Source organism: Aotus nancymaae, unplaced genomic scaffold (genome assembly GCF_030222135.1).
Source record: "Aotus nancymaae isolate 86718 unplaced genomic scaffold, 86718_ANA_hifiasm-v0.15.2.pri h1tg000012l, whole genome shotgun sequence".
In the NCBI taxonomy this organism is placed as follows: Eukaryota; Metazoa; Chordata; class Mammalia; order Primates; family Aotidae; genus Aotus; species Aotus nancymaae.
In genome coordinates this window covers 41,584,406-41,599,870 of record NW_026988423.1, presented here as the reverse complement: position 1 = coordinate 41,599,870, position 15,465 = coordinate 41,584,406, and the positions used below count along the sequence as shown (strand labels likewise).

Sequence of the window (15,465 nt, the reverse complement as noted above, 5' to 3'; positions counted from 1 at the left end):
GCGCAGTGGCTCACGCCTGTAATCCCAGCACTTTGGGAGGCCAAGGAGGGCGGATCATGAGGTCAAGAGATCAAGACCATCCTGGCCAACATGGTGAAACCCTGTCTCTACTAAACATAAAAAAATTAGCTGGGCATGGTAGTACGTGCCTCTAGTCCCAGCTACTTGGGAGACTGAGGCAGGAGAATCACTTGAGCCTGGGGAGTGGAGGCTGCAGTGAGCCGAGATAGCGCCACTGCACTCCAGCCTGGAAACACAGCAAGACTCTGTCATGTAAAAAAAAAAGATATAAAACTCAAGTTATTTCCAAGTAACTTAATCTTGTCCCGGGGGGAAAAAAGTGGCCCACGCGGGCAGATCATGAGGTCACGAGATCGAGACCATCATGGCTAGCATGGTGAAACCCAGTCTCTACTAAAAAATACAAAATATTCGCCAGGCATGGTGGCGTGCGCCTGTATTCCCAGCTACTCAGGAGGCTGAGGCAGGAGAATTGCTTGAACCCAGGAGGCAGAGGTTGCAGTCAGCCAAGATCATGCCATTGCACTCCAGACTGGGTGACAGACTCTGTCTCAAAAAAACAAAAAAAAAGAGGTATAGTGTAAAACCTTAAGCAACTATCAGCAAATGAACAAAAACATAAAATAGAGCCATTTTTTAAAATTCAATTAATCTGAAGAACACAGAAAAACAGGAAAAAGGAAATCAAAAAGCAGATGAAATAAACAGAAAAAAGCAATATAAATTTAAATCTATAACGAAATCACATTAGTATCATCTACCCTAATTAAAATACAGATATAGATATTAAAATACAAATAAATATATATATTTGTCTATTCTACCAGACTGATGGTTCCTGGAAGCAGATACAGTTTCCTGTGTTTCTCTGCATTGCCAGAACTGTCACATAAAAGGTCTCTCATAAATACAGCGGAAGAGGGGAGAGGAAAGGAGGAAAGAAGGTCAGTCTACTGACTCCCATTTTACTACTCTTTATTCCACAGGAAACTAATATTATTACTCATTCGTGCAACTATGACCTCTTTAATAAGATAAGACCACAAAAATCCAGATGTGACACCGCTACATAAAACACTTCTCATTAACCCAGTCTCATATTATATAAGCTTTTTAATGCATTTTTAATAGCTTTCCCAATGACAGCATTTTTGATCTGTGTACTTGACCCACACTAATAGTAAAGTTCCAGTCAACCAAGCAAAAAGGAAACTCGCTGGTCCAGGCATCCAACACAAGCGCTCCGCAGAAAGAAGAAGAAAGTGAATCTTTCGGATGCTATATCTGCCACTGTGAATAGCTGCTGAGCTAACTAGAGAGAGACTTCATTCCAGGTATTAAATTAGAATGCCTAAGAGTACAGACATACAACAACAATTCTTGAAGATTTTCACCTTGTTTAGTAAGGGCTTCTCGGAGAGCAGGAGTTATCATAGCTCTTCTTTCACCATCTTCATTCCTCCCCGTGTTCCTGAACAAACTAGTCTTCTCTTCCTGCTGTTCCTTTTCTCTCTGCATTAAAATGAAAAGAATGAAATCCAGAATTGGCAATGTGCAATGCAAATAGCACAATCATGAACACCTAGCATCAATAAAAAGGTCCATTATGAGGCTGGGAGGGGTGGCTCACGCCTATAATCCCAGCATTTTGGGGGGCTGAGGCAGGTGGATCACCCGAGGCCAGGAGATGGAGACCACCCTGGCCAACATGGTGAAACCCGTTTCTACTAAAAATACAAAAATTAGCTGGGCATGGTGGCTCACACCTGTAATCTCAGCAACTCAGGAGGCTGAGGCAGGAGAATCGCTTGAACCCGGGAGGCAAAAGGTACGGTGAACCGAGATCTCGCCACTGGACTCCAGCCTTGGCAACAGAGAGAGACTCTGTCTCAAAAAATAAATAATTATAAATAATTTTTAAAAATAAATTTTTAAAGGTGTGTTATGAACCATGGCTCTCAAAGCCCGTCCTCTGCAAAGTGAACACATTCCCAACAAGACAACAATCTAAAGACATGACAGGATGTTCTTTAAGTAACTATATACTCAAACATACATGCTCAAAAACATAAATCTACAATTCACTTATCTAAGTGTCAAACATTTTCAGCAATCTGGGTACACACAGCTACCTAACTTGAGCAAGTTGTTTATTTTCTCTGGATTTCAATTCCCTCACCTGAAAAGGAAGAAAAATAATACCAATAGAGAAGAAATATGTTGAAGGTTAAATGAAATAAAATCACAACACAACCCCTGATGTATAAAAGGTGTTCAATAAATTATAGCTGCTGTTGGTATTACATCTCTAAGCCCCAAAAACAAGTGAAAAAAGGACTCTAAGCCACCCTGAGAGCCATCAGCACAGAGACCAAGTTATCCCGCTACCACCAACAGCCATCCCAATAGCTCCTTCTATTTTATTTTTTGAAACAGCGTCTCACTTTGTCACCCAGGCTGGAGTGCAGTGGCACAATCTCGGCTCATAGCAACCACCTCCTCCCGGGTTCAAGCAATTCTCATGCCTCAGCCTCCCAAGTAGCTGGGACTACGGGAGTACACCATCATGCCTGGCTGGCTAATCTTTCGTATTTTTAGTAGAGACACGGTTTCGCCATGTTGGCCAGGCTTGTCTGAGACTCCTGGCCAATGTCCCCTTCTAGAAGACCCTACATAGGATATTTCTCTTCAGTGATAGAAGAAGTACTTAAGAAATCCAAAGGATAATATTAAACTAGTTGTGTTTCCTGATGACTTTGGCCAGCAGAAAAATTCATCAGCGTATCTTTGATTACTGATACAAAACCTTGCACCATGCTGGTCTTCTATTCATTATAATTGGCTTGATATGACAAGATGACCCTCATTCCCTCTTTCCACCGATTTCTTCCTCTCTTTTTAAAACTTTATTTGTATTCATATATACACATATATATGGGTGTGTGTGTGTGTATATATGTGTGTGTGTGTGTGTGTGTGTGTGTCTGTCTCTATTTTTTTTTTTAGACTGAGTCTAGCTCTATTGCTCAGGCTGGAGTGCAGTGGCGTGATCTCGGCTCATTACAACCTCCACCTCCCAGGTTCAAGCGATTCTCCTGCCTCAGCCTCCCGAGTAGCTGGGACTATAGGCACCCACCACCCCGCCCAGCTAATTTTTGTATTTTTAGTAGAGACAGGGTTTCACTGTGTTGGCCAGGCTGGTCTCCAACTCCTGACTTCATGATCCGCCCGCCTCGGCCTCCCAAAGGGCTGGGACTACAAGGGTGAGCCACTGCACCCAAACAAAAATTTATTTGTATATATTTTTAATTATATCTCCACATCTTTTTGGGAATGGCAGAGTGCTCAGTAGTAACTTCAGAGACAACACACAAAGTCTGTGTTACACTTTAGAGGAGATACTCATCAAATCTTACTGACAGCTGCTGAGATCCACAATAACTCATCTTGGCAGTGGCCCTATCATGAGCCCCTGACCACCCTGGTGCCTGTCTATTTTAAATGCCTGGCCATCCAGCCCCCAGGTGAATAAGTGAATGAACTCACTGAAACACCCTTGCTACCTAAACATGAGAATAACTCACAGATGATATGAGGTCTGAGATTTACTTCAAACTAAAACAGAGGCTGGGTGCAGTGGCTCACGCCTATAATCCCAGCAATTTGGGAGGTCGAGGTAGGCAGATCACGAGGTCAAGAGATCTAGACCATTCCGGCCAACATGGTGAAACCCCACCTCTACTAAAAGTACAAAAATTAGCTGGGCATGGTGGTCCACACCTGTAGTCCCACCTACTCAAGAGGCTGAGGTAGAAGAATAGCTTGAACCTGGGAGGCAGAAGTTGCAGTGAACCAAGATCGTGCCACTGCACTCCAGCCTAGCAACAGAGTGAGACATCGTCTCAAAAAAAAAAGAAAAGTATGTGGCACCGACTAGGTGTGCTGGCTCACGCCTGTAATCCCAGCACTTTGAGAGGCCAAGGTGGATGGATCACCTGAGGTAAAGAGTTCAAGACCATCCAGCCTGATCAACATGGTGAAACCCCATCTCTACTAAAAATACAAAAATCAGATGGGCGTGGTGGCACATGCCTATAATCCCACATACTTGGGAGGCTGAGGCAGGAGAATCGCTTGAATCTGGGAGGTAGAGGTTGCGGTGAGCCGAGATCACACAATTGCACTCCATCCTAGGCAACAAGAGCGAAACTCCGTCTTAAAAATAAATAAATAAAAATAAAAAAACAAAACAGAAGGGGACATACAAAGGGACATACAAAGAGTACTTGAGAAAGAATGGCCCATAAGATGCTGGTTGATGAGGCCAGAAAACAGGTAATAAGATTTCACTATGTCACTCTGTGTACTTTTGAGACCATTCAGTGTCCCCAATATATAAAATGTAAAACAATATTAAAAATTTTAACACTCGACCTGTCCAGTGGCTTGGCCTGTAATCCCAGGCATGAGATTTGGGAGACTGAGGAGGGTAGATCACATGAGGTCTGGAGTTCGACACCAGCCTGGCCAACATGGTGAAACTCCGCCTCTACTAAAAATACAAAAATTAGCCAGGCATGGTGGCATGCATCTATAATCCCAGCTACTTGGGAGGCTGAGGCAGGAGAATCGCTTGAACCCGGGAGGCAGAGGTCACAGTGAGCAGAGATTGCGCCACTGTACTTCAGCCTGGGCAACAGAGAGAGACTCTGCCTCAAAAAATAAAAAAATAAAAAATAAAAAAAGGTCAGATGCAGTGGCTCCCACCTGTAATCCCAACACTTTGGGAGGCCGAGGCAAGTGGATCACGAGGTCAAGAGTTTGAGACCATCCTGGCCAACATGGCGAAACCCTGTCTCTACTAAAAATACAAAACTTAGCTGGGCATGGTGGTGTGTGCCTGTAATCCCAGCTACTTGGGAGGCTGAGGCAGGAGAATCGCTTGAACCTGGGAGGCAGAGGTTGCAGTGAGCTGAGATGGCGCCACTGCACTCCAGCCTGGCGACAGAGCGAGACTGCATCCGAAAAAAAAAAAAAATTTTAACACACACAGAAAGCAAATGAAATTTGGAGTCACTATCTCCACATTCCAGATTACTTCAAGGACATGCTCTGAAATAGGAAATCAGTGAAAAAGTACTTTAGAAAGTCAAATGTACCAAATGAGAAAAAAAAACACATTAAGTTCTATCTGTCCTAAAAGCTGGCATTCCAAATTACTAAATATAATCAAAATGCAAGGCAAATGAACATTTTTGCTTCCAGTAATAGGGTTCTTAATTACACATTACCGGATGGAGCCGAAAAAATTCATAAACAAACATCAATCATTTGTTCTTATAATAAATGTAATTAGCTTAATGCTAGGCCTTTTATACAAATAAAAAGGCTCCAGTTATTATTTTGTCAAGATAGTTTAAAATAGAAGGAACCCTTTGCCTTTTGTTTTCTGAGATGAGGTCTTGCTATGTTGCCCAGGCTGGTCTCAAACTCCTGGGCTCAAGCGATCCTCCCACCTCAGCTACCCAAGTGTTATTTGTTTTGTTTTCTTTTCTTTAATCTAAAAGCAAAGGTGTGAGCATGATAAAGAAGTCTTGTGTTGGCTGGCATGGTGTCTCATGCCTGTAATCCCAGCACTTTGGGAGGCCAAGGCGGGTAGGTCACCAAGTCAGGAGATTGAGACCATCCTGCCTAGCACAGTGAAATACCATCTCTACTAAAAATACAAAAAATTAGCCAGGTGAGGTGGCGGTTGCCTGTAGTCCCAGCTACTTGGGAGGCTGAGGCAGGAGAGTCACTTGAACCCAGGAGGTGGAGCTTGCAGTGATCCGAGATCATGCCATTGCACTCCATCCTGGGTGACAGAGCAAGACTCTGACTCAAAAAAAAAAAAAAAAAAAAAGAAAAGAAGTCTCGTGGTAAAACAAAATGAACAAATCTCAACCTTGAAAACATATAAATTCTCTGAAGCAATCCTATAGCAAGCTACTGTAATTCCTCTACTAACCATGTAAAAAATTGATAAGAGATGGCAGTATATGCCCTCAAAAGCCTCTGTCACCACAAAACATCACCAGCTTATTTGCTAAACCCAAAGGCCATATAAATCCAAAATTGGACCCAGTCCATGACACTGGCCTCTGACCACTACACCCAAGGCTCCACAGACACCCTCTTGGAGTTTTAAACAGAGACTTCTGGCCCCTACGAAATGAACAGATTCTAAAGGTGTCCCTGTCCCATCACTAGAGAACGTTATCTATTATAAAATGTGAGTGCTGCAACCCTGGAGTCAGTCATAAAGGCTATGATCAAAGGTCTTGAGCACTCAGGACAAATAACATTCATCATTCCTTCCCTCGAAGGTGGCTCAGTCCTATCTTCCACATGCAGTAGTAACTTCGTTTCTGGAAAGAAATGCCATGGTTCATAACACTCCACAAGGAAGTTTAACGCACTATTCAAATTCTAATTCTAATCTGCAGGTGCAGACATTGTTTACTCTCTGCCCAGAATATAACAATATAAGAACCATGTAAGACCCATATATTTTTATGTATTTATTCATTTATAGCTGTTACATGGCCTAAGCAGAAAGAAATGAGATCCCAGAATCAGCTCACCTTGACTTCTTCCTCTCCTGCACTACCCCATTCAAAGATGACTGGTCAAGTTCTGTAACCACATAACCAGCCCAATCTGGTTCAATTATGTGTAGTAAAATAGTAAGTTTTATTTCAGTTGCCATGAATCCCCAGGTTGTACGTCAGGTAACTCGAGCACAGATGAACCCCGTGTGCCCAGTGAGTGACACCAGAGGCAATCAGAACTCAAAAGTCAACCACAGGCAGAACCAAAGGGCTCAGATCAAGAAAAAGGGAGAATTAAGAAGCAAGCCTCAGCATCACCTCAGGGCATGCACCAATCAGATCCTGTCTTGGCATCACCTCACAGCATGCTCCAATCAAATCACACCTCCTGGCATCACTCTGTTGCAAGATCCAATTAGATCACGTTTCCTTATATTATACTGCCTCATGGTAATCCCTCTGCCTATAAAACCTGCCCCAGCCTCCAGCTCAGGGCGACAGATTTGAGTGTTTCCTCCTATCTCCTCGCCAGTCAACTCCCATTTCTCAAAAGCCAGTGCTATAGTACTGGCTTCTATATACATCCAGCAGTGAGCCCACGGCGCAGCAGAACAGTTCTAGGGTTTGACATCCCGACATGACTGTTCTCTCCATCTACAATGACAGAGCTCTTGTCAACGGCCTTGATTTCTCCTAAGGGACAACCGCAAAAGCCAAACTAAACGGTCTCCCCGCCTCCCACCTCTACTTCCAGCCCTCCCATCTCCCATACCCATCCCACTTGCCTTGAAAGAAAACTCATGTCCTCTCCAGTGGCCCGACAAGCAAACATGAAAGCCAATTATGAGCTAACTTCCTAAGCGCTTAAGAAAATGGCAATGAATACATAAAACATTCTTTATAAACCGACAGGACTACATGAATCTTATGTAAAAATGGGACTAAAGCAGTGGTACTAATGACTGATGCTCCTTTCTTTTTTAAGATATCATACAATACTGGCTGGGTGCAGTAGCTCATGCCTATAAACCCAGGACTTTGGGAGGCCAAGGCAGGAAGACTGGTTGAGCCAAGGAGTTGGAACCAGCCTGGGCAACATAATGAGATCCCCTCTCTACAAAAAAAAATTTTTTTAATTAGCCAGGTATGGTGCCACGTGCCTGTTTTCCAAGCTACCTGGGAGCCTGAGGTGGCAGAATAATCTTGAGCCCAGGAGTTCATGGCTGCGGTGAGCTATGACCATACAACTGCACTCTAGCCTGGGTTACAAAGCAAGACCCCGTCTCTAAAAAAAAAAAAATTAAAGTAAATAAATCATACAATACTACCTAATTTATTTTCATACCATCATCCCAGAAACCACAGTACCACCTAATTTTGCCTAAGATAAAAACAAGGCCAAACACTGATTTGCTAAAGACTTTAAGGTAAAATGCCATATAGTTGGAAACCGCCAAACAGGAGTTTTACAACAAACAGGGTTTTTCTTCCCAAACATACATTTCTCCCGAGAAAAAGTCTTTCTGATTGTCTGATCCGTTTTTACCATCAGGTGATTCCTTTTCTTACCAATTCCTGTAGAAAAGGTTGGCTAGGCCAGACGTGGTGGCTCATACCTGTATTCTCAGCACTTTGGGAGGCCAAGGTGGGCGGATCACCTGAGGATAGGAGATCGAGACCAGCCTGGCAAACATGGTGAAACCCCATCTCTACTGAAAATACAAAAATTAGCCAGGTGTGGGTGGCAAATGCTTGTAATCCCAGACACTGGGGGGGCTGAGGCACAAGAATCACTGGAACCCGGGAGACAAAGGCTGTAGTGAGTCGAGATGGTGCCACTGTGTTCCAGCGTGGGCAACAAAGTCTATCTCCAAAAAAAAAAAAAAAAAAAAGAAAAGATTGGCTATAGAATATCCAAATTCTCTAGAGATCATTTTTCTAGACAGTCAACCTGGCTAGGCCTGGAGCCATGCCAGCCCAGGGTGGGTAATCAGTAAATGTTGGCTGAACAAATGAAGAAATGTCTCAAAACTACCAGACAGCTATTTCTAGACTTGGAAATCTAGACCCACTTCTTTCAGTAACTAATTCTAAACCTGGCAATTTTCAATATTAAAAACTCAGGCCTGGCATGGTGGCTCAAACCTATAATCCCAGCACTTTGGGAGGCCAAGGCAGGTGGATCACTTGAGGTCAGGCATTCGAGACCAGCCTGGCCAACATGGTAAAACCCCATTTCTAATAAAAATACAAAAATTAGCCAAGTATGGTGGTGTCTGCCTGTAATCCCAGCTACTCAGGAGGCTGAGACAGGAGAATTACTTGAAGCTGGGAGGCGGAGAATGCAGTGAGCCAAGATAACACCTGGGCAACAAAGCAAGACTCCATCTCAAAAGAAAAAAAAAAAAAAACCTCTTCTTCATGTTTAATTATACATGAAGTAGAGTTTTAATATTAAACTAATAAAATTAATTATATCACCAAAAAGGAGTCACGGAAAAAAAAAATTAAAATAAATTATTAATATTTAATAACTTTTGCTGCGATTTAACCCTACTTTTAGATTTCTATTTCTTTAATAAACAAATCTCCAATCTATCACTCACTGGTCATGGTACAGTATTTCTTTCTTCTTTTTTTTATTTTTAAATTAATCAATGTACTCCCCCAGGATATGGTGCAGTTTTCAACTGATCAATTTTCACTATGACTCAAAGCTATTGTATATACTAGGTTCTAAGAATGCCTTTTGAACTTGTAGAAAAGCAGTGTGACCAAGCATGTGAAGAGCTTTACCGTGACACAGTGATTCTATTTACAATAATCCACCTTAACAAGATAACGTGGGGACTCACTGCTAAGTGCTCCTAGCTACAGAGACCATCATGAGTCAAGATGGTTTAAAGGCAGCATACTGGGGTTGAAAGACATCACCTCTTGTTTCTAGGTGAAGTAAACACTCCAAAGCCTTAAAAATAATTATGAAACTAGCTTCTTGTTCTTCTACTGCAATACCGATAGAACTTTGTAATCGGAACTGGACGTACTGAGGTCCTCCTGCAATTTCAATAGCTGGTAAATTGAAACGTTTCTCCAGTGAGTAACCCTCAAGCATTTGCCATTTATTTCCAAAATTAATGATGCTGATGCTAGTGCTTGTCTGCTTAGCCAGAACATTGCTGTGGGGAGTATTTAGCAACATTTATTTACTGCAGGAAGAAAAAAAAATGTAGCAGTAGGCTCTACATTTACAAATCACAACATAAGAGAAAGAAAATAAACAATAAAAATTATCAGGCTCCTCCCGACTGGTAGTTCTCTAAACACTGGAGCTTCTTTTCTGGGAACCACTCCTCCCTGGGGAGGCAGCCAAGGGGAGTGACACAAACAGATGGAGTGTAGGCCTGAGCCCGTCAACTTACCAGCTATCTGACTACGGGCAAATTGCTTACCTAAGCCTCAGTTGCTTATCTGTGAAATGGTAAGCTGCAGATGATATTAGTATGGTTATCTCAGGATCACTGTGAGGACTGAGTGAGATAATCCAGTATGTATTTTGATTTCTCCTTTTTGACTTTATTTCTTGAGACAGGGTTGTCTCAGGCTGTTGCCTAGGCTGGAGTGTAGTGGTGCGATTTCAGCTCACTGAAATCTCCGTCTCTCAAGTTCAAGCAATTCTCTTGCCTCAGCCTCCCAAGTAGCTGGGATTACAGGTGTAGGCCACCACATTCAGCTAACTTTTCTATTTTTAGTAGAGATAGGGTTTCACCATGTTTACCAGGCTGATCTAAAACTCCTGACCTCAGATAATCTGCCAGCCTCAGCCTCTCAAAGTGCAGGGATTACAGGCGTGAGCCACCACGCCCAGCCTCCTAGTAATTTAAACCTACACTGGAACCCTCCTCTCTCCCCACACCCCCAACCCATTTTCCTATTCAATCAAATCACATTGCCTCCCACTGCCATTAGGCTCAGACCCCATTACAGGACTGCAGAAGGCTCCAGGATCCTACCCCATCCTCCTTCTCTATGTCACAGCTCTCCAAACACCCCTACCCCTGCTCAACTCCAGCCACACCAAACTGTTTAGGGTTCCCCGAACATACCACCCCTAACACCCCATTCCCCTCAATCTGCATCTATCTCCCTAACATTCCAATATTTCAAACTTTAGTGCTCTAGTTCTCAGAAATCACTCCTGTGCTTCAAATTATCTTCAGTCCTAGAAGTCTTAGATATTACTACAGAGGGAGGGAGGAAGAATACAATGGTGGTTTCTAGCAGGACCAAATCTAACCTATTCAAAGACATATTTTTATATAACAGTTAATATTATATGCTAATTTATAATTATTACAGTTAATAGTATATGCTAATTCTAAATATTTTGAAATTAGTTAATATTCTATTCTAATTCTAATTACATAATAATTAATATAATTCTAATTATATTCTATATTCTAATAGAATTAGAATTATAATAATTCTAATATATTATTCAAATATAATTAGAATTAGAATATAATTAGAATATAATATTAACTATTATACAAGAAAATATATTAACTACCATACAAGAAAATACAATGTGGCTGGATTAACTTTTTTAATTGACATAACAACTTTGTAAGGCAGCTACTGTTATCTCTCACATTACAAATGAGAAAATGGAGGCACAGAGGGGTGAAATAATTAGCCCAGATACACAACCTGAGACGTATGACTCCATGAAAGTTAGTGAATTTTTTTTTTGAGATGAGAGTATCACTCTGTAGCCCAGGCTGGAGAGCAGTGCCGCGATCTCAGCTCACTGCAACCTCCACCTCCCAGGTCCCAGTTCAAGCAAGTCTCCTACTTCAGCCTCCCAAGTAGCTGAGATTACAGGCCCAAGCCCCCACGCCCAGCTAATTTTTGTATTTTTTAGTAGAGATGGGGTTTCACCATGTTGGCCAGTCTGGTCTTGAACTCCTGACCTCGTGATCCGCCCACCTCGGCCTCCCAAAGTGCTGGGATTACAGGCATGAGCCACCACGCCTGGCCGAAAGTTAGTATTACTCAAAAACTGGTCCTACAGGCCGGGCGCGGTGGCTCAGGCCTGTAATCCCAGCACTTTGGGAGGCCAAGGCGGGTGGGTCACGAGGTCAAGAGATCGAGACCATCCTGGTCAACATGGTGAAACCCCGTCTCTACTAAAAAGACAAAAAAATTAGCTGGGCATGGTGGCACGTGCCTGTAATCCCAGCTACTCAGGAGGCTGAGGCAGGAGAATTGCCTGAACCCAGGAGGCGGAGGTTGCGGTGAGCCGAGATCGCGCCATTGCACTCCAGCCTGGGTAACAAGAGCGAAACTCCGTCTCAAAAAAAAAAAAAAAAACTGGTCCTACAATGAGAATGCTTCAGCCTAACTCTTTTTTTTTTTTTTTTTTTTTTTTTGAGATGGAGTCTTATTCTGTCAACCAGGCTAGAGTGCAATGATGCATTCTAAGCTCACTGCAACCTCCACCTCCCGGGTTCAAGCAATTCTTGATCCTCCTGAGTAGCTGGGATTACAGATGCCCACCATCAAACCCGGCTAACTTTTTTTGTATTATTCGTAGAGATGGGGTTTCTACCATCTTGGCCAGGCTGGTGTTGAACCTCGTGATCCACCTGCCCCGGCCAAAGTGCTGGGATTACAGGTGTGAGGCACCATACCCGGCCACTTCAGCCCAACTCTTAAGCACTGGCACATACTACTTCCCTCGACAGTAACAATTAAGGCAATTTCATGTAGTGTGTCATAGATGATCATGGCCAAAGTACTTGGGGAATAGGTGTGAACCAGCTCCAAAGAAAATGGCAGAAAAAGGTGGGCACAGTGGCTCACACCTGTAATGCCAGCACTTTTGGAGGCCGAGGCAGGTGGATCACCTGAGGTCAGGAGTTCAAGACCAGCCTGGCCAAGAAGGCAAGACCCCGTCTGTATTAAAAACACAAAAATTAGTTGGGCGTGGTGGCAGGTGCCTATAATCCCAGCTACTTCGGAGACTGAGGCAGAAGAACTCTGTGAACAAGGGAGGCAGAGGCTGCAGTGACCCAATATTGTGCCAATGCACTCCACCCTGGGCAACAGACAGAGACTGTCTCAAAAAAAAAAAAAAAGAAAGAAAGAAAGAAAGAAAAAGAAAATACCAGAAAAAGAAAAGCCAAGCAGTAAAAATCTCCATTGCCCAGTGTAGCATCCCATATCCCATATAAATCGCAAACAAAAGATCTATTTGAATACTCTGCTGTAACCTAACAATCATGCAAAACAAAAACTGGTATCTTATTTTCATGTCATAATGAAGTTGTAAAAAAATAGGTACTTTTCCCACAGATCTGATGATTTTACGAGAGATTTTTACGAGAAAGCTGAAATATCATAAACCACCTGCTTAAAGCTCATAAAGCCCAAAATCATTTCATTTCAAAAAGCAATGTACGTGGATGTCCAAAATCTTCATTAGTGTTTTCTCCAGTGCCATCTAATGGCCATAAGATGAATAAGCAAAGAAAAATTTGCACGCACAATAATCTCAAACATTTCATCCACTATAAACGAAGCTTTTTTGATATTTTATTTTTTTGAGATAGGGTCTCCCTCTAATCGCCCAGGCTGAAGTGCAGTGGCATGATCTTGGCTCATTACAACCTCCACCTTCTGGGCTCAAGTGATCCTCCCACCTCAGCCTCCCAGTAGCTGGGATTACAGGCACACACCATCATGACCAGCTAATTGTTGTATTTTTTGTAGGGATGGGGTTTCATCATGTTGCCCAGGCTGGTCTCGAACTCCTGAGCTCAAGTGATCCACCTGCCTCGGCTTCCCAAAGTGCTGGGATTACAGGCATGAGCCACCACACCAAGCCCGAGCATTTCCTTTGAATGTCATATCAGGACTCAAAAAGTTTCATATTTTGAAGCATTTTGGATTTCAGACTTTTAGATTAAGAACACTTGACCTGTATTAGGAAGTAACAAAATGCTACAAGAGAAAGATTCTAATTTTAAACTTAGAAAATAATTATAATGTTAAATTTAGAGTATTACATTCATCACAGTATTCAAAAAATTTTTTTATTAATAGAGACAGACTGTTGCTATTCTGCCCAGGCTAGTCTCAAATTCCCAGGCTCAAGCAGTCCTCCCACCTCACACTCCCAAAGTGCTGGGATTATAGGCATGAGCCACTGCATCCAACCTGGAATATTCTTTTATGATAAGCTTTAAAAAAGAAATCAAATAACCCCATATAAAAATAGATGAAACACAGTGTATAATAAAGAATGGGATGTCTAGCCTTTGAACCCAGCTCCTGGAAAATTAACCTCTAACTCCTTGAACATTGTCAAGTGATAGGAGTATCTTTTCTCTTTTCTTTTTTTCTTTTTCTTTCTTTTTTTTTTTTTTTGAGACAAAGTTTCGCTCTGCTTGCCCAGGCTGGAGTGCAGTGGCACAATCTTGGCTCACTGCAACCTCCACCTCCTGAGTTCAAAAGATTCTCCTGCCTCAGCCCCCCAAGCAGCTGGGATTACAGGCATGCACCACCACACCTGACTAATCCTCCCAAAACGCTGGAATGACAGGCATGAGCCACTACACCTGGTCAGGAGTATCTTTGTTATTCATCATGAGCCCCTCAGACTACATCTGATAGTTTATGCTTGAGGTGTCTCATGGCAGACCCCTAAGTCCACGTAGTATCAGCCCAAAATTGAGGAGGAAGAGGGGGCAGTCAAGAGTGAATCTTAGACGGATCCAAGATGGCCGATTAGGAGCAGCTCAGGATTGCAGCTCCCAGCGAAAGCGCAGAGGGTGAGTGGATGCCGCATTTCCAGACGGATTTTTATTGCCCAGACCAGGAGATTCCCAGGCGGAGGAGCCCCACGGGTCGCCAGAGTGGCTGTTTTGGCCGGCGCGGCTGTTTGGACCAGCGCCCCAGCATGGCGGTTCTCCGTACAAAATTCACAGGTCCAGGTGCCATTTTAGCTGACGACTGGAGCTTCTGGGAGACAGTGGCACCCATTCAACTGATAGCAAAGGGGACTGAAACAGGGAGCCAGGCCAGGAGATTCCCGGGCAAAAAAGCACCACGAAACTCAGCGTGGCTGTTTCAGCTGGCACAGTGGGTCGCCGCACAGGCAATCACACAGATCCCGGCGCCTTTTCAACAGGAGACTGAAATATCTGGGAGACAGAGTCGATCGTTCAACTAAAAGAAAAAAAAAAAGGCTCTGAGGCAGGGAGCCAGGTGATCAGGCTTAGCTGGTCCCACCCCCACAAAAACACAGCAACAGGAAATGCTCTGGATTGAGTTTCACAGCAAGCATAGCTGAACCCAGGACGGTCCAGCTCTGTGGGGGAGGGGCGTCCACCATTACCGGGCAGTCCACCACTATGGAGGTAGTTTGCCATTGCTGAGGCACGCCGCCATTGCCGAGGCAGCCAGCCATTACAAAGAAAGTCCGCCATTACAGAGGTGGGCCGCCATTGCTGAGGCAGTTCTAACTACACCCGTATGAACAGGACTGCAGGGAAGTTCACACGGCAGCTGGAGGGAGCCCAGGGCAGCTCAGCAAAGCCTCTGCAGGCAGACAGTAAATAGGCTGCCTCCCTGCTGCGCAGGGCAGCCTTGAAAAAAAGGCAGCAGCACAACAGAAACTCATAAATAAAGCCCTAACTCCCTGGGACAGAGCACCTGGGAAAAAAAAAAAAGTGGGGGGGTTTATGAGTTCTGCTGCAGCAGACTTAAACGTACCTGCCCAGCAGCTATGAATGAACAATGGAGCTCACAGCTCAGCACTTGAGCTCCTATAAAGTACAGACTGTCTCCT

General features: G+C 43.5%; 1 protein-coding gene across 3 annotated transcripts in view; it reads right to left on the bottom strand.

Moving 5' to 3' along the window:
* LOC105714933 (S-adenosyl-L-methionine-dependent tRNA 4-demethylwyosine synthase TYW1) overlaps window positions 1-15,465 on the bottom strand; it is a 257,762-nt gene that overhangs the window by 197,176 nt on the left and 45,121 nt on the right. For all 3 annotated transcript variants that reach the window (XM_012449092.2, XM_012449091.3, XM_012449093.3), the window contains exon 8: window positions 1,416-1,533. In XM_012449092.2, coding sequence (XP_012304515.1) covers window positions 1,416-1,533 — 118 coding nt within the window. The remainder of the gene's footprint in view (window positions 1-1,415; window positions 1,534-15,465) is intronic.